General features: G+C 41.1%; 1 protein-coding gene across 18 annotated transcripts in view; it reads right to left on the bottom strand.

The window, feature by feature from the left end:
• The window catches only part of LOC148026783 (pre-mRNA-processing protein 40A-like), a 136833-nt gene that overhangs the window by 34590 nt on the left and 82047 nt on the right, over positions 1–20196 (bottom strand). For 17 of the 18 annotated variants that reach the window (XR_015692899.1, XR_015692902.1, XR_015692900.1 and 14 more), the window contains exons 16-24: positions 19658–19692; positions 18888–18993; positions 18718–18798; positions 18533–18625; positions 18387–18440; positions 5783–5899; positions 5558–5656; positions 4889–4936; positions 4714–4806 (exon numbers count right to left, since the gene is read on the bottom strand). Coding sequence is in view for 14 of the 18 variants with exons in the window: in XM_087691313.1 (XP_087547439.1) it covers positions 4714–4806; positions 4889–4936; positions 5558–5656; positions 5783–5899; positions 18387–18440; positions 18533–18625; positions 18718–18798; positions 18888–18993; positions 19658–19692 (726 nt within the window). In the remaining 4 variants the exon portion in view is untranslated. The remainder of the gene's footprint in view (positions 1–4713; positions 4807–4888; positions 4937–5557; positions 5657–5782; positions 5900–18386; positions 18441–18532; positions 18626–18717; positions 18799–18887; positions 18994–19657; positions 19693–20196) is intronic. The other variant, XM_087691310.1, reaches the window with a different exon arrangement.

The raw sequence follows: 20196 nt of genomic DNA, 5'->3' as shown, positions 1-20196 counted from the left end.
ACGTCCTTCAAATAGTGTGGATGGTGCAAGATACAGCACGTGCACCTCTATACCTTCTTGGCAAGTTGTAGGAACCCCAATCTTCCAAGTGAACACACATCCCCCAATTTCACAATGGTATGCCAGGTGCAAAGGAAACAAAAACATATTTAAGTACCTTCATACTCCTTTGAAGCAGGTGGTCATGCATTATCCTCCTACTCCTCTTCCTTGTCATTGTTAGCTTCGGATTTTTCAAGCTTCAAGAACTTTGAGATGAGGTCCTACAAGATATCCCATCTCAAATATGCATAGTTGAATGTTGATTCATCAAGATGCATCCATCAAGATGACTGGCACATGAGAAATCCACTAGGAGATGAAAAAACTTAAAGTTTCCCATTAGTGCATGGAGGTAGGCCATTTTTGGATAGAGAAGTCAAAAGAGAAAGATGAATTGGGGTTTTTCTTTGGTCATGCAATCGTCCAAGTCAGTGAATCCACTAAGAAGGTACTCATCTTTGATGGTGAGCAATGATGGCTCGAATGTACCAAAGGTACGAATGTTGAGCACAACGACAAGGTGGTATTGAGAAACCACTTCTTCAGTTTACACACTTCATTTAAGGGTTCGCCAACACAGCCCCAAGAAGGGCTGGTGTCCACATTTTGGCCACTTTTTCAGTGGGCGTCCACATAGTGGTGTGCCACCCTAGACAGCTTATGCCTATAAATAGGCAATCACTTCATTCATTCCACCACTCTCTCTTCAGTCATTCTTCCCCATCTCCTTCAATCACCACCACCACTTCCCTTCTCTCACCAGCCCCTTCCACTACCCTCAAACCCCTTTAGAAGGACATTGCAGTTCATGGCTCGTGGCTGCCTTCACCCTTCCTCTTCTGCTTCAAGCGCTCTGTTCCATCATTAGGCCTTGCACACTATCCTTTGCTTGGCATCAGCACCTTTCTCCATCAAACTCCACCTTCACCTGCATTTTTCAAGTTGGAGGCTTTCTCCTTGCCTATGTCATCATCTTCAACTTTGCGTCAGCTTCCTAGCCTCTGGCAACAGTCTACATCACCGAGCCTCAGTGATTTCATCACTCGTCCATCACAGGGGGCTGTTGAGACCTACCTTTTTGCAGCCCAGCTCCTCCTCCATCATCTAGTGTCACTCATCTATCACAAGGGCTGTTGGGACCCACGTTTTACCAGCCTAGCTCCTCCTCCATCACCTGGCATCACTCATCTATCATAGAGGCTGATGGGACTTGTGTAGCCTGGCTCATCCTCCATCGTTTGGCATCATCATTATCCACATGGCGTTGCATCTAGGCTACTCTCCCTACATTTAACAGCTCCAACACACTCGGATTTGCATTTTGCTGCCCAAGTCACTCCCTGGCATTAAAGGATTGTGATTCACTCCCTCAACAGCTGTCTTTCATCTTCTAGTGATTAGTTCAAGAGCCCACTGCCTGAAGGACTGTGTTTCGCTCCCTTCACTATGTAGATTTCCCACAGGTGTCGCCACCCGATTCAAATAGGACAATGCAGTTCTCTTTTGAGCTTCCGCTCCGTTATATCAGCCTTTCTTCTCATAGCATGATTCAGTGCATCATCACCGTGTTCTTCTTGTGTTTCTGAGTTTCTCATCTCTCTCAGTGTTTGCTGTACACTCTCTATGTTACTCCCTGCAAACCTTACTATCTCTCTACACTATCGCTTATTTTGACATGGTATCATAGCATACCTATTATTTTTTGACAGGTAACGGGCGCCATCACCTACAAAGTGTGGCTGCTATATCTATTGTGACACCTCTGTTGACTCATGGATGGTGTGGCAATGCTGCTGTACTGGTAGTGTCTAGTATGATAGCTCTAGGGAAAGGGTTGTCTCCGTACGTAGTATGAACTGATCCATACGGTACGGTACGTATCCGTACGATTTCGTACGAAAAATGGGCACTTTTTGGCCACTCTACTTTAAGTCTACAACTTTCTTTTTTTCTTTTTCCTTTCTTTGTTTTTTCTTCTTTCTTTCTTATTTCTCCCCCAAGCCTCTCTCTCTCTCTCTCTCTCTCTCTCTCTCTCTCTTGCCTCTTCCTCTCTCTAGTTGCACTGGTACCACGTACCAAAGGTTTGATACTATACCATACTTTAGGTACCGTACCTTACGTATTAGTACCATGAGATACCAACTTAATGGATGCATCTTTCCCATCCGAACTGCACTTTGGGACGAGCTAAATGCTCCTTATATTAATATGATTCTCCCATGAGATTAGGTTATTTGAGATTCAAACAATTTCTCTCAACCTTCTCTCTCTCAAGTCCACGCTTCTCTTATTTGTATGATCATGCATGTATGATGTATCCACTCCCATCTATGTAGTTATAAGTTGTAGGTGGCAGTAGCGCATGTTGCGCATTCCGCATTAGGTTTTGGCATGTTACCCTCAAGTACTCATCTTATATGCTCTAATAGCATTGCTATTTAGACTTGAAATATCTATTCTATTATCTTTTGTCTAAAATAATCAAGTTATTTTTTTGTCCTACTAATATCGTATCGTACCTTATAAAATCTTAAGGTACCATTTCGTACTGTATTTTATCGTACCGTACCGTATCATACCTTTCGTACCTGACAACTATGTCTAGAACTACTGATGAAGAAAGAAAGAATAATCGATAAGAGAGAAAGGAATCAACAACCTGATCTGTTCAAATTTAACACGCGTTTGTCATCAATTGGCAACAGCAAATTGAATGGTGTGGTGATGAGAGCAGCTAGCACATACTGGTGCAGACTGCAGTCAACTTGAACATCACAAGGGTAAAGAGTCAAAGACTACAGATTGATGGCAGTTGTACTGGACATTGAAGCACAGAGAAGGACTGTCTGTAATTACGAGGACATCTACTCCAACTACTGACACAAAGGCTTCTGTTATTGTTGGCTTTTTTTATCTCAACCCACAAAAGTGAACTTGTGACATACAGATCTGAAGGACAGCAATAGAGCTCCTCAATTCCTGTGCAACTGAGGAAGGTGAAGAAGATTGCAACAACAATGCATGCAGGATTGAACCTGCTCTGATACCACACATTGGAAATGAAGGAAAGTGAAGAATAGAGATGTGAGATTCAAAGGGGAGAAAGACTCAAGAAAATATGACTGTTTTCACATATGAGGGAAAATTAAAAGAATTAAAAGTCAATTCCGGATAGTTGTTTTTAGACGATCAGATTCAAAACTTAGTATGCATATAGAGGATCACCCACAAACAGATGGCCAAAATGAAAGAGTTAAGAAAAACTGTAAAAGATACACTACGAACATAAATAAGTTAAAAGCAAACTAATTGGGAAAATTTTTACCTACACTAGAGTTTGCATAACACTTCAAGCACTCTTCCACCAGATTTAGCCAAATTATATTGATGAATGGGTTTCGGTGTAGAGCTCCTTATACAGTAGGACTGCAAGGGGAAAGGTTCATGCAGCTAAGGACTTCTTACGAGATATGAATGAAATGTTAAACCTTACACAAAGCAGTGTTATAAGGCACAAGATAGAGCCTCAGCCTATGCCAATCCACATAGGCTTTGCATAATCTTCCAGCGGATGTAGTAAATTTCTATTCATGAATGGGTTTCAGTGTAGAGCTCCTTATGTGGTAGGACTGCAAAGGAAAAGGTTCATAGCATTGCTGCAAGGGCATAAACTTAATTGAAATTATAGATCAAACAGACAAAGAAACATTGAACAAACGTTAACAACCATACTCTGACAGGAGTCAAGAGCATACCACTAGCCACAAGCCATGGAAGGGTTCCTTGCTTGTAGCTCATAGACTATGAGCAGACTTCCATAACTACTAACCACATGCAACCTCCAAACCAAGAATAGATCATCTCCATAATTTCCCCCTAAAGCTGGGGAGTCTAATCAAAATACTAGAGCCATACAGGACAAGCATAGCTAGAGTCTAGTCTATCTTATACTCATAACCACTAAGTCAACGCAAAACAGGGAAATTTAGATCTAGTCTGTTGCTATTGTTACTTCCAAACATGTCTTTTGTATTTGAAGCCATTCAATATACCTTCCATAGGTGCAAACAAGAAAAAGTGCAATAAGAGGATATATCCCACACTAAAAGTGCATTAAAATTTCCTCTTTTTTAAATGTCTTTGATAATGGCTATGTTTGCACTACCATGGCCGTCTCTGTACAATGATGCAATACAATTCAGTGATTTCCCCCAAAAGAGTACATTAGACACAGTTTTGTTCTGCAATTCAATTTAGACAAGCCAATATTTGAAGCATAGGCAACTTATTTAGTTTCATAGAGCTCTCAGTATTTTGAAGATGCTTTAGACATGATGTTCTACAACATTATCAATTTATGAACAGCCATGGCCTTGTTACTCTCATAACGCCCCTCTCAGCCGTCAACACAGCTTGCTATCATAAAATGTTGTTGCTATCATAAAAGCTGTGTACACTGTATATGGAAAATATGCAAAGCTTTTATGAGTATCCACAGCTACACCTCAAATTTCTTATGCACAGAACAAATCACAAACCCATCGTCACTGCATTGAATGTGCGTAGGCTCTAAAACAATCTCCAATCTCAAGTTTAATGTCTACATGTAATGCCTTGAAGTGGAACACACACAACAAATTCTCCAATAGAGCAGCATGAAGTAAAACTAACCTTAAGATTCCATTCAGGTATTTCCATCTGATCACCTACTTCTGTGACGGCCTCCTTGAACTTTTCAAACATCCAGGCTGATGTGACATTGATCTGCTCCCAATCATCATCAACCAGTTAAATGAACATTACTAAGCATACACGTTAAGAGAAAAATCTCAATATACTGGTATACCTTCCCAGCCCTGACCACATCCTTTATCCTTGACTTGTCTTCTTGATACTGTATCACCAGAAAAGCAATGAACACATTGCATATTAGAAACAAAAAATTCTAGATATGAGTGTTATAACCACGAAAACAGAAAGGTCCCCTGCAGTTCTCTCAACAAAATAAGGAAAACTAAGCTCACTGAAACACAAGTATGTACTTTTCTTTCAGTGCAGCTGCAAAAGTTAGTCAAAGCCAAATAATTCTGCTTCAATCCAGTAGATATTCCAAATTCTCTGTCTGTCAGTTGAACCTTTATACCATATGCATCATTACAGTCTGTTAAACAAAATGGTTTTGTTAACCATGGGAAACTTTACCAAATGTAAAGTTTGGAAAAACTTTTCTCTTTCTTTATTAATTTACTCTGCATTTATAGCATAAAGCAGAAGCTTACTAAAAGATAGTGAACACAGGTGGACTTGACATGTTTTGAAACATAATCAAGTGTGTCAGAAGCTATAGCATTGCAGTGTATCTGGAAGTACGTATATGTATAATCCCCAAAATGGAAACAAACAGTGATACCAAAATGTACTTCTAAGAGTTTCATTTCTACACTTTATCACTGACAATGCCATCTTTTAATAAGAATTTTAACCTAGAAGCCTCATTAAAAGACAGAATAAGCACCTGCTTATTTAAGTCATCAAACACATCCTCAAATAACTCCTTTGGAGTTGTCCCTGATGTATTTGAACAGACTGCCTGATATGCAGGTTCTTCTTTGATCTTCACATGACGAATACAAAAATCATTAACAAGATATAAGCATTCAGTAAACTTGAACGTGGGAACATGCACAAAAATGAAGGGAGAAACGAATGCACAATGAACTGTCAACCATAATCAACCCACCATCAAAATATAATCTCGCCAATCAACGCGTGCAGTCAGTGTCCCACACGCCCTGTGCTCTTCCATCAACTTCCTGAATTCATCCCTGTTCTTCCTTTCCTTCCTTCTTTGTTGCTCCTGAAATTTTTTAAACAGCAGAACAGAAATGGGTTTGAATGTCAGGAAACAGAGCTTCAGAAATGGTGATACGGAAACCAGATATTCATGCCAATGCTGATTCTTTACAAATATACACACATATAAAACAAGGTAACTATAAAATACAACAATGGCCTCTATACAAAAAGAGAGCTTGAATTGCAAACATAATACACTATGCAATACGTGAGTTCACACCTCAAAGTGAGTCATCAGCCATGACAAACAATGAACATTTTAAGGTTTGAACCTTTGAAGTAATCCAAATATAGTAAGCAGTTAGGACTACTAATAAGCTTTTAACTCCTAAAGAAAACTACTTGATATGCAAGCCATAAAATGCAAATGTATAATGTTATATAAACTCAAAAAAGTGAATATGTCACCTTCAGCCAAGACTCAACACAATTGTGTACAAGGAAACTGTTATAATCATCAAGAGTGCAAACTGCTGTTCAAACAGTCCAAAAAGCTGTGTTTTCTGCACCACAGGTGCTGCTGCCTGCTCCAACCACTCCCAAAGGCTGCCATGTCATCAAGACTGCTCCGTATTGTTCTTATTCTATCTCTATGCATGAGAATAGCACTCTTTCAATGTCACAGAGCAGAACAAGTTCTGTGTTTGTGATCTATCTTGGATACAACACCATCTGGGAGCCCTTCTGGGCATCTCCGACACCTCTCTCCACTTCCCTTTGCTTTGGGCAAGTGATGAAAAGAGGAACAAGGGTCTCATTGCAAGTAGTACAAAAAACACATCTGCTCTCTCTCTCTCTCTCTCTCTCTCTCTCTCTCTCTCTCTCTCTCTCTCAATCAATCAATCAATAATCAAGGCCAGGAGGGGGGTAAGAAGGCAGTGCACAAAGACGGCCGAGTCATCATTGATGGCAAGGCTTATTGAATACAGGCATGTGGCCTTTGAGATAGATACCCTAGAGATACACATGACAAGCCAAGACTATAGAAACAAGAGAAGCATCAGAAATAATCTCATCAATATTTGCAAGATACTCCGTCATATCTTTTACACATGTAATGTAGGCATCCACTCAATCACTGTCTATCATGTGCTCCATTTGCACGAATAGGCTACATGAGCTTCATTGCACGCCTGATACACAAAGCAAGTTTATCCCAAGCATCCCTGGCTACTGTGAAAGACCAAATATGTGAAATAACTTGTCTCTTGTACAAGAGTACAATCAAAGCATGTGTCTGGGCATCTCACCCATCCCCCCTCAACTAATCACTGGTGGGAGGTGCAGCAAGGGCTGGAGTGGAAGATCCACTTGTGACAATGGATGAACTGAATGAACCTGCAACATTGTATGCACGGGACATGCAGGACTAACCTTTGAATCAGATACATAGCCCCAAAGTTTTTTGGCAATCAAAACATACTTGAGAAGTTATTTTGCACCATCCAATTTATCACAATCCCCACACATATTTAACAAGTTATTCTAGCCTCCCATTGCTTGCTCAATAAACTGAATTTTCATAACAGCGTTTGTCAACGTGTACCTGTAGGTACAACAGTATGAAAAGGCAAGAAAAAGCTCAAAAAACTTACAGATTTGCACACAATTGATGATGTCAAAAAAAAAAAATCAGTTGGGAAGGCTCCAATGTCCTCGAATGATGAAGATGATGAAATTCACCTCGATTTTGATGAATTGGGTCAAATTTCTCTAAAGTCCCAAATTTATTTGACAAAATTTGGTGAAATTTAGGCTCAAATATAAAAAGCTCCAAATTTCTGACATGAAATTAGGCAATCTTCAGCTCCAAATGGAAAATCCCCAAATTTTTTGTGAAATTTGATCGTTTTGTGAGAAGAGCCCAATTCTTGGATCAATTCGGGAGAGAGATTGTAGATTTCTGAGCAAATTTTGAATCTGTGTGTATGTCGCATGAACAAGGGCTTGTGGCACTCAAAGACTAATTAAAGATTAATAATATTTTCATGTGAAGGCTGTTGAGCTGAGTCGCATCTGATGGAACGTGGGCTGTGCAGGCTGTCAGCAGTTACAACAGGAACTGTCAAGGCAGAATTGACATGGCATTAGCTATTCCTCAAACGCACAGGCTGTCAGGCTAATAGTCAACCACAGGCCGTCAGAGGTGACATGCAGGCTGTCCATGATGGCACAGGCTGCAGACAACAAGCTGGTCGTACTGTCAAGCAGATGATGAGAGGCAGCAGCAAGCAGGAACGGCTAACACAGGCAAAACAGGCAATTGCTGAACAGGCAGTGAATAGGCTGCTCAAGATGTCACATTTCACAAGCAGGCTACGTAGTAGATTGCAAACAGCAGTGGCAGAGTTTGAGACTCATTAACGGCTCATGAGCAAAATGGCTGCTGATAAGAGGTATGGCTCTGATACCACTATTAGTTTAGGATTCAGCAGTACGCACACACTCATGGTGAACAAGTGAACACCAAGAGATGAGTGTTGGAAGGTCACATCCACCATGTGAGAATGATCATGAAACTACAATCCCTACGGTACTAAGTTCAACACCCACTAATGGATGTTCACATGGGGTAAAAACCCTCCTCTACAACCACAAAGATACCTCATGCTCGAGCAACATCAAGAACATATGTGTAAAGCTCATCGGCATGGGTGACGTCTAGGCTTGCAAAGCATTGGCTACTCCATCAAACTCCAGAGGGAGCTTGTAGAGTAGAGTCCCCACAAGATGAGCCTTTGGAAGGGCAACCTACATGTGACGAAGCTAATCTTGTACCCATATAACACGAAGCAAGAATGACCGAATAGTATCCTTTAGCTCAAACTTCATCTACTAGAGCTTTCCATAGAGAGGAACCGCACTTATGGTCAATGGAGCCTCATACAACATCTAAAGCTTCACCCATATCGCTGAAGTTGTCCTACATGAGGTGACTACGAGTAGAACCTCTTTAGAGATACATCAAAGAAGAGCAGAATATGTATGTGTATCAGCAGAATCCCATGTAAATATAGCTTCTTCGTGGTTGTCCTACTCTCAATCATCAAGAAGAGAAGTGGGAGGCTAAGGACACTCTATAGCTCCACAAACCATATACCAAAATTACTTTTACACAAGCCATGCTTTCAAAATAACACTCCATGTAAGTAATCAAGACCATGAAGTTAGTCACCAATACAACAGTAGGGAGGAGCCATCTAGAGAGAATAGGAAAGCAAGATAAAGAAAAGAGAGAGAGAGAGAGAGAGAGAGAGAGAGAGAGAGAGAGAGATCTATTAACGTCTCTAGAAGGCCAAAATGGCCTATGAGGCCATAACTAATACAACTGGCATCATCATCTCCCGTCAAAGAAAAAATCAAAATTATGTCTAAGTCTACATGATAAACTCAAATGGAAAATGAAGAGTATAGAAAACGAAGAATATGAAAAACTAAGAAACTGAAAAGAGTATAGAATATCTCCCTCTCAGTGTATGGTATCCACCAAGACTTTGCAAGCTACCCTTGCCAGACTCCACATGGTAATCTTCGTATGTAACTAGCAATCATGACGCGAATGTGTCGCATATGAGCATGCCTACCTTGCCAAGTAAGAACCCTAGAGCATTGTGCTCTGCATAACGATGTAGCTCTGTCCATCACCCCTCTCAATGGTCCAAAGCCCTCCTTAAAGAGGCAAGGGTAGCGGCCTCGGATATCATGGTATACAATGCATCTACAAATGTAGTGTTTCTTCGTCTCTACCTCCCATCCAGAAAGCTGGCACATCCTCTCATTTGCTACAACATGGCTCCATCGACCTGTCTCAATCATCAACTAATGTGATAAGGTGCGGATCTATCCAATAGCAACTCAAAGCACGCGAGAAAGTTGAGCATCCATATATCTCAACCTAACTATGAAACCGTCATGGGAAAGCTACAAGAAGTAACGTTGGTATTGTGCCATCTTCGTGCCTAGTAGGAAAGCGCATAGCCAAGGAGAAGGAGTCAAGGATGTCTGTTTTTTATGCACCTTCTACTGCTACTAAGTCCGTATCCTTTGTTGTAGGCAGGGACTATTGTTTTTACACATTCAGTTATGACTCTTCTTGGGCTGATAGAGCATTTAGCTCTACTAAGGATACTAGCACATAGTTTTTTGATAGTGGTCCTTCCAGGCACATCACATCTCGCACAGATTTGTTTCCTTCTGTTATTGCAGTCCCCGGTTCGCAAGTCTATACAAAGTGCCAATAATGTATCATACCCAGTTAGAGGTATTGAGGATTTGTATTGACAACCATTGATGGCTCTATTTTCCATTTGCATAGTGCCCTATTTGTGCCAAACATAAAGAAGAATTTGTTATCTATTTCTTCTTTGGAAAGGTGTGACTTGCATGTCACCTTTGATGATGACATATGTATGGTCAAAGATAAGCAACACATGGCTTTGGTTTTGACTGGCACTGTATGTCATGGGTTATATGAGTTAGATGCTTTTTCAATTAATCAGTCTATCTAACGTCTACTCGTAATCTTAATGTTCAACCAGCTGCTCCATTGTGTAATGCAGAAAATCAGCGCATGGTTGATCTGAATATTCAGCAAGGTGCTGAATTTGAAATTCAGCAAGAGCTTGTACACAATCACGAGCCTATGCAAATCCCTAGATGGTATTTGCAACCTATGAAAGATAGTCACTTGGATGCTCCTATTGCTAGTCGTACTAGAAAGCAAGCTCGTATGCTTGATGGTGCACATATCATGGAGCTTCTTATGGCAACAAATACACTTGATGAAGAGGAGCTTGAATGCTTTGAGGATGCACAACATACTGTGCATTGGATGGCAGCAATGCAAGCTAAGTTTGATTCCATAATAAAGAATCAAACATGGGATTTAGCGTCGTTGCCGGTTGGAAAGTGAGCCATTGGTACAAGGTGGGTTTATAAGCTGAAAAGGAATGCAGATCGATCCATTGACAAATATAAGGCCAGGCTTGTGGCCAAGGGCTACGCACAAAAGAAAGGCATTGACTATGAGGAGACATTTGCTCCTACATCCCACATGACTACCATTAGGTCTATGGTTGCTTTGGCTGACCATTAAGGATGCATTGCATCAACTTGATATAAAGACTGCATTTTTACATGGGAAATTCAAGAAGAAGTGTATGGATAGCAGCCCATTGGTTTTGCAGTTGTGGGATCAACACTTGGTGTGTAAGCTAAAAAAGGCTTTATATGGTTTGAAGAATACTCCTTGAGCTTGGTATGCAAAGATCGATGCCTTTTTACTTAACCAAGGGTTCATAAACAGCTCATCAGAGTCTACCATTTACATATGTAAAGAGGGGGGATCCTTGCTGGTCATATATCTATATGTTGATGATCTTTTGCTTACAGTGATACATGTTGATCAGATTTCAACATTCAAACAAAATTTGCAATAAACTTTTGAGATGTCAAATATGGGGCCTTTGCACTATTACTTGGGCATTCAGTTCATTCGTGGTACTAGAGACATTGGATTGTCACAGTCTAGATACATTGGTAAACTTCTTGAGAGGTTTGGCTTACAGGATTGCAAACCAGTTTGTACACCAATGGAACCTAGACTAAAGCTGTCATTGTATGATGATAGTGTCTTGTGCTCCAGCAGTTAAATGTCTTCTTTACTTATGTAACACAAGGCCAAACATACAGTTTGCAGTTTCAGCCCTGAGCAGATATATGCATCAGCCACGCATGTCACATTGGCAAGCTATCAAGCGTGTTTCCGTTACTTGCACGGTACTAGGACACTTGAATTGCTTCATAACAAGGGGGGGGCCACTACACTTACATGCTTACAATGATTGTGATTGGGCTCATGATTATGATTCTTGTCACTCCACTAGTGGTAATTGTTTCTTTCTTGGCTCATCTTGCATCTCTTGGCTTAGCAAGAAACAATTCATTGTTGCCACATCACCATGTGAAGCTAAATACAAGGTAGCTTTCACTACCACAATTGAATGTGTATGGCTTAGACGCTTATTAGCTAATCTAGATGTATCTCTCATGGAGCCTATGGTTCCCTACGGGTGGTTCCCTACACCTGTAGCATTGCCAACCTGCAGCACTACCACAAATCCACCTCTAGCAGGCACGAATACCACCACCAAAGCGTCCTCCCTTTGACTAGTCTGCCCGCCAATGCCGCCTCCACCTACTCCTACTCTCCCATCAGCATCAGGCCCACCATTGTCTCCACCTACAGCTCACCACTTCATCAACATCCTTGACCCATGAAGGAGGTAAAAGAGACTTTTTCTTTTTAATGCAAGATTTGAATTCCAAAGAGGGGCTTCTTGCCTAGGTAGTCTCATGCCTCAGACACACTTTTGGAAATGATTTCTTGGGCGGTGAGCCAAGAAATTTGGGGCTTTTGGTTCATGCACATGTACTTCAAGTTTAATTTGAAATAGATTGAAAATGTGCATTTTGGACAACAAAATTTTGGGCCTTATGCAATTTTTGTGTGGCTAAGCACTCTTTGTGCATTGGACAACTTTGACAAGGTGTGACACAGATTTGTTAATTACAACATGGTGCATGCTGAAATTACTAGAAATTTTCAGATTTCCAAGTTGTTCCAACTTTAGTTCTTGCTCTTGTGCTCTTTGAAACGATGACATTTACCATGGACAGTCAAGGACAAAGTGATGTATTCACATATGGGATTATGTTAGTGGTGAAGAAGTTCGTCCTAGAGTTGTGGCTCCTACAACACCTCCTCCAACAGGACATGGTCAAAGGCCCACTCCAGCTTGGCCACTTCCCCAAAGATCAGCAACACAAAAGGCTTGGGACACACGGGATGCCCAAGCAGTGTCATTGATTGCATTGGCAATTCAGCGGTCTATAATCCCGCGCATACGGTCTGCAACTTCTTCACGAGAAGCATGGCTCACACTTGAGCACATGTTTGCTGGAAAAAATGAGACACACATCTCTTTCTTGAAGAAAGAGATTGAGAATGTGAAGATGGATAAAGGTGATTCCATTAGGATCCTCTTAACAAAATTCAGGACTTGGATGAGCAGTTAATGAATGTAGATGAGTACTATTCAGATACGCAGTTGATCTCTACTACTCTGAATTCTTTGCCACCCTCTTATTTGGCCTTTCATACGGCCCTAAATCTCACCATGATAATTTCTCCGCAACCACTTACTTTTCTTCAATTGATTAGTTTGCTCCTAAAACAAGAGCAAATCAGCAAGAACAGTGGGGTGGATGTAATAGCCTTTGAAACAGGTTTTTATGGCAAGGCAGAAGGGCAAGGACAACCAATCTAAAAATGCTCCACAGAGTTCTAGAAGTTCAGGTACTTCACAAAGCAACAAGAAACAAGGGGGGGGACACATAAGCCAAGAAGGGCAAGTGCCATTATTGTAAGAAGCCAGGTCATTACATCACAGCATGTAAAAAGTGTGTTGCCAAGGAGAATAAGGAGGAGTGAGGGATATTTGTTCTGATGCACCTTCTACTACTACAGAGTCCGCATCTTTTGTTGTAGACGGTGACTATTGATTCTACACTTGCAATTATAACTCTTCTTGGGCTGATAGAGCATTTAGCTCTACTAAGGATACTAGCACTCAGTTCTTTGACAGTGGTGCTTCTAAGCACATTACATCCCGCACGGATTTGTTTTTCTCTATTATTGTAGCTCCTATTGGCAAGTCTATGCAATGTGTCAACAATGTATCTTACCCTATTAGAGGTGTTGAGGAGATTGTCTTGACAGCCATTGATTGCTCTACTCTCCGTTTACAAGATGCATTATATGTCTTAGGCATAAAAAAGAATTTGTTCTCCATTACTTCTTTGCAAAGTGTGGTATGCAAGTCACATTTGATGATAATAAATGCATGATCAAGGGTAAAACATTCTTGACTTTGGTTTTGACTAACACATTATGTCATGGACTCTATGAGTTAGATGCTTGGTTTTGCAGTTGAGGGATCCAAACACTTGGTATACAAGCTGAAAAACGTTTTCTATGGTTTGAAGCAAGTCCCTGAGCTTAGTATGCAAAAATTGATGCCTTTTTACTCAGCCAAGGGTTCATTAACAGCTCATCAGAGTCTACTCTTTACATATGTAAAGAGGGGAGATCCTTGCTCGTCATATGTCTTTATGTAGATGATCTTCTGCTCATAGGGACACATGCTGATCAGATTTCAGCATTCAAGAAAAATTTGCAGCAAACTTTTGAGATGTCAAACTTAGAGCCTTTGCACTACTATTTGGGCATTCAGTTCATTCATGATGCTAGAGGCATTGGATTGTCACAGTGCAGATATATTGGTAGACTCCTTGAGAGGTTTGGCTTACAAGATTGAAAGCTAGTTTGCACACCAATGGAGACCAAAGTCAAGCTGTCCTTCCACGATGACAGTGATTTGTTTGATATCCATACATATGCTCCAGCAGTTGGATGTCTCATTTATTTATGCAACACAAGGCCAAATATTTAGTTTGCAGTTTCAGCCCAGAGTAAATATATGCACAACCCACACATATCACATTGGCAAGCTGTCAAGCGTGTTTTTCGTTACTTGCAAGGTGCTAGGACTCTTGGATTGCTTTATACCAAGGAGAGACCACTGCAACTACATGCTTACACTGATTCAGATTGGGCTGGTGATTTTGATTCACGTCACTCTACAAGTGGAAATTGTTTCTTTCTTGGCTCATCTTGCATCTCTTGGCTTAGTAAGAAACAGTCTACTATTGCCACATCGTCTTGTGAAGCTGAATACAAGGCAGCTTTCACTACCACAATTGAATGTGCATGGCTGAGACATTTGTTGGCTGATCTTGATGTATTTGTCACTCAGCCTACTCCTTTGTTTATTAACAGTGAAAGTGTCATTGCAGTGGCAGGGAACCCAATGTTTCATGCACACACGAAACACATAGAGATCCACTATCACTTTGTCAGAGAGAGGCTATATGCAAGAGATATCAGTCTTGTCTACTATCCTACCACTAGTAATGTGGCAGACATCTTCACCAAAGGTCTTCCTCGTGACAAATTTGAAGCATTTCACAATGCTTTAAATTTGATCTCCTTTGGTGGATGATCCTTGTATGCTGATCACTCTTCACTCTACGGGGGTTTGTTCAGTTTTGACTCACACCCATGCTCACACAGGAGTGTCGGTGATCCTCGGTAGGACACTGAGACACTTTTTACTCTCCTTATGAGAGGTTTTTTCCCCCAATTATATTTTCTTTTATTTTTATATGCTTATGTTACAAGTTCGGCACTTATCACGTTTTACACCTTTCGAGTGTGAACGCACACTAACAAACCTAAGCTTAAAGGATTGTACTTTGTACTTTCATGACAGTCTTGGAAATTGTATTGGGAGTCGTCGTATCTTCACACACACTCTCCTTCTTCTTCTTCTTCTCTCTCTCTCTCTCTCTCTCTCTCTCTCTCTCTCTCTCTCTCTCTCTCTCTCTCTCTCTCTCTCTCTCTACTGTCAACTGTGTACTCTCCACTCAACTTCAATCCTTCCCCGTCTCACACTATTATAGTTAGACCTATATTGGCTAAGTTATATGCCTCCATTCTTGAGCAAGAGTTGTGCATGTGAGCAAAGAGGTGGGGTCTTAGAGCACAAGGACATGCTGGCTTTAGAATAGGCTTCTCTACATTGAATCACATCCTCACACTCAGAGCAATCATTGAGGAGGGTAGAGCTCAAGCCTTTGATACAATGCCAAGAGATAGGCTAATACACAAACTACATGCTATGAAAGTACCTATGAAGCTCAATTGGGGGGATTCTCGCATTGTATGAGAGGGTTGTTGGTAGAGTGCAGACACCAACGGGCTTGTCAACACCTGTTCACTCCACCATTGGGGTGAAGCAAGGATGCCCCCTCTTTTCAACACTATTTGGCCTATATATTGATGGGATTGCTAATTACATATCTCAAGAAAGAGATAGAGGAGCCCTACTAACTGGCACTTGGATATCTCTCCTATTATATGCAGATGATATTGTATTGATAGTTGATTCTCCACAGGGACTACAAAGACATTTAGATGCACTACACTCTTATGAATTGGACAATGGGCTTTGAATGAACCTTGGTAAAACCAAGGTGATGTTTAACACTACACCACAATGGGTCAAGAGATCAACATCTAAACTCACATATGGATATTTACAAGTCCCACTTTCTCTATGAGAGAAGTAGCGGGCTGACCCAAGGGTACACAGCACTGGGTGGTTTGGAGACGATGTGCTCACAAGTACAGTTTTAAGAACTCCACTCTAAGATGTGGCTCTTTGACACACTCCTCATGTCCACATTATTCTATGGAGTACTATCTTGACCACTGGAATTGAGCATGCCCATCTCTCAATGCCTAGTCATTGATGTTCTTTTCTAACCGGTTTTCAACCATGTCATCCTGATGATGTGGATGAAGATACAAAGTATAATATGTATGATGTTTGAAAAAGAAATTGTAAACAACATCTTGTCACCAACAAGCAACAACAGAAAGCCATCTCCTCTCAAATTAGAAGGGAAAGCTTGAGGAAAGTATCCTCTCCTCAATTTGAAGTAGGGGAGGGTGTACCCAAGCCGATCTTAGGTAACAAATATTGAAGTATCAGCCGATTGACTGCCTTGGTCAATATGTTTGTAAAATTGTCAAATGAAGCTATAAACTCTAGATGAATGCTGCTTGGCTCAACATGCTCTTTGGTAAAGTGGAAGTGGACTCCAATATACTACATTCGTGGTGTAATTATTGGATTGTCTACAAGGGCAATGGCACTCTGGTTGTCGCAGTAAACAATGGTGGGAGATGGGAGAGTCGTGATCTGTTCTGGGCCTCTGCACTCCCATTGGTCTATGGTACCCTCCCCTTGTATTGGGCTTCCATACGAAGAGCAAGTCATACCCCTTCGTTGGCATTCCTCATTGAAGGATCTCATCAATCATGGCACTCTTCCTACCACTCTCAAATCCATTTCTTTTGCTTTGACCTTCCACCGCATCTAGGATCTGAGAGGGGGTGTTACTGAACATGTATGTCTAGAGGGGGTGTTACTGAACATGTATGTCTATGTCTTTTGTCTATATAATCATCTCCTACTAGTGGGCCTCAATCTAAGTCAGACGAAGACATTATGGACATCATGCTCTTGCCTCTCGGGAATCTCTTTCCATACTTTTTATGCTTAAATATATGACCCTTGCCTCAATAGCAAATGCACTGCTGTGCAAAATGGCCAATATGTTATTTCTAGCATGCATTGCGAAAACCGACAGATTGAACTATATGCAGCAGGGGTTTGGAACATCAAGCAATATCTAAATAAGCATGAACTGAGATACTCTATAACACACAAATATTGATATCTCTGCCCAGAGGGGAATATTTCCCAAGTACGAACAAAACCCCCTAGAAGCACTATGATTAGCTGGACATGACCGATGAACCATGACCCATGAAAAGTGAAGTAAAACCAGAAGAAAAATTTACAAATGGCATTTTCAGCCTCCTTGGCCCATGCTTTAGTAACAGTTTTGGTATTATCCTCCCCATGAGTAAACAATTTAAGAATCCTTTAGCTTTTCCAGTATTAGCTCTCTCAGGATATTTGTAGGTAATACAGCCAACAGTGAGGGTTGTTGCACCAAGTCCCCATGAAGAGATCAAAGCTGGCATGCATCAATGAGGTCAGCAAGTTGAAATCTCAAGATTTGTTGGCTTCATGGTGCTTGAGACAGAATATGTAGGTTCTGAAGCAGTAGATATCCTTTTACCACTTATGTAAGGGCACCTCTGAAAAACCTGAAGTGTACGGCCAGTTCCAGATTAGTCTGGAATAGAAAGGCTTGTGGAAGGTGCAAGCCACCTTGATGAGGCCGCACAAGGTCAAATGATTGAGGCCACAAGGGCTATGAAATGAGATCCAAGACGGACAAGATGAATAAGCTGAGCAGGAAAAGTATGTACAGACTATCAGGTTTTGCACATGGGGCCTGATGTTTCCAGCCTTGTGTCCCCTGCCTCCAGCCCACATTCACCTGGTTTGGGCCCTATCTATCTCATTTCCAACCTGCGCCTTTCTGACTCCAGCCTTGTCTGCCCCTCAGGTTTAACAGCAGGGAGGGAAGACCCTCCTACTGGACCATAAGCGATGGAAACACAGTCATGAAATCTGGAAACAGGGATAGCCATGGCACAAGGAATGAAGCCTTCGTCCTTGCTCCTACAGCCAGAAATTAGGCTCTCAGGACCCAACTATTGGACCTGACGTGCCCACATCCTACCTTGGCACACTCGTACATATACATCCATGCACAGCAAAACAAATCCACCCCCCGCACACATACCACTTTGCCATGCACAGGCACACCTGCATACACATACACCTTTGGTAATATTTTACATGAACACATACATCCACACTTACCTTCTGCCTTTTTTTCTCCTCTTCCTCTTCCTTCTCTAAATCCCCAACATATTCCTGTGAACCATGTAAGTTCATCGTTCCCTTAGAATCTTATACCCACCTTTGTGAAAGAAATTTATGTTTAAAAAACTATCCAAGACAGAAACCTGGAAGATTCTGATTCGGTCTGATTTCTCAACACGGATACATCTTTCATCCTTTTCAAGCTCATCTTGCACTTTTCTATACTGAGTATTGGCCTGGCATAAGGAAAGCACGTGGCTTGGTCAATCAAGAAACGGAAGCAGAATAGCAGTGTAGACCAGCACAATAAGGAAGCCTTAAAAAGTACCTTGATGAAGTCACAAGACTCCAAAAATGATCGAAACTCGACATAGTTCCTCTTCCTCTCCTCGCGGGCCCTCTCTCGCTCCTAATGGAAAAGAAAGTCAAGTTTATCATAAAAGCAAGGATTGGAAGCCTCTTTGAGCCGACTTCACAAAAAAAGGATCAACTACTTACCTTCTGTTCCAATTCAACTAAATAATCCTGAAAAAGCTCCTCACGTTCACGATCCTTCTCAAGTGCAAGGAACCTTGGATCTTCAGCAAAAAGAGCTGCAACCTTGCTGTGTCAAACCAGTGTGCAGCAGCATAAGTGTTCATATGTATCCTATACACGTTTCTTGAATGACGAGAGAGAGAGAGAGAGAGAGAGAGAGAGAGAGCTTTACGAGGAAAAAAAGAGAGAGATAGAGAGGGAGAGAGAAAGATGACAAGAAAGGCACATCCATATAAATAGTGTTATTAGATATCAATTCATGGCTGGATTTGCCTGCACCCTAAGGGATGTCCATGCACCCAAGCACACGCACACTTTGGATTTTTTATTAGCAAGCCACACACCAAAGCACACACATACTTTGAATTGTTTTACAAAACATACCCCAAATCAATTTAAAAATGAGTCATGGTACAAATTTAAATTCTGGACCAACCATAACAAGATACAAAGGGAATAAACTTCTGAAAGTCATGGGCATTTTCAAAAGGGACCAAGATATTCTATAGCTTCTGGTCATAAGCCTAGACCTTCTAAGTGCCAAAGCCCACCCTCCACACACAAAGGTGCACAGAGAGAGAGAGAGAGAGAGAGAGAGAGAGAGAGAGAAAACGAAAGAAGAAAGAAAACAAAGTTATATTAAAATCTTCCCCTGGTTTGATGAGTCTATGGGACAAAAATATAATCATATTAAACTCAAGACACTATCATGTTTAGAGAGAGAAAGAAACCTCCATCTCATTGTCGATGTCAGCTCTTTAGACTCCTGCAAAAAACCAAGGTTTTATGACTAGCCAATCCCATTGTTTTTTTTTTTTTTTAAATTAAGTTTTGGATAGGGCAAAGCAGCCAATCCACAACTTCCTATGTGACTGATTTTAGGTACTGCCCAGGGAAAATGGTGCAACACCAGACCATTAAATATAGGCGAAATAGCATCAATCAGTACTGCATGTTAGGAGGCAATGAGAGCACTATGTAGAGGTGTCACATCTCATCACAATTCTGGCAATACTCGTATCCCACTGTTGGCCATTATGTATAACCAAATGCACGCCTATTGATTAATTACTACCAAAAAAAAATCACCCTACCCTATTTGATGCAATGATGAACAGGAAAAGTAACTGGCTATGATAGAGAGAACGTGCTCTCCTTCTGAATATCCATGCAAGGACTCTGCCTGTCCATGACCAATTGAGGCCATTTTGTGAATGCTAAAGAGGCCAATCAAGTAACACAGATTTTCCTAACTAAGTTTTCTCAAATT

Source organism: Lygodium microphyllum, chromosome 13 (assembly GCF_053477565.2).
Source record: "Lygodium microphyllum isolate KBCC chromosome 13, Lygodium_microphyllum_v1.1.10, whole genome shotgun sequence".
Taxonomy (NCBI): Eukaryota; Viridiplantae; Streptophyta; class Polypodiopsida; order Schizaeales; family Lygodiaceae; genus Lygodium; species Lygodium microphyllum.
Note: the sequence above shows the minus strand (reverse complement) of the source record. Positions and strands in the feature narration are given on the sequence as shown.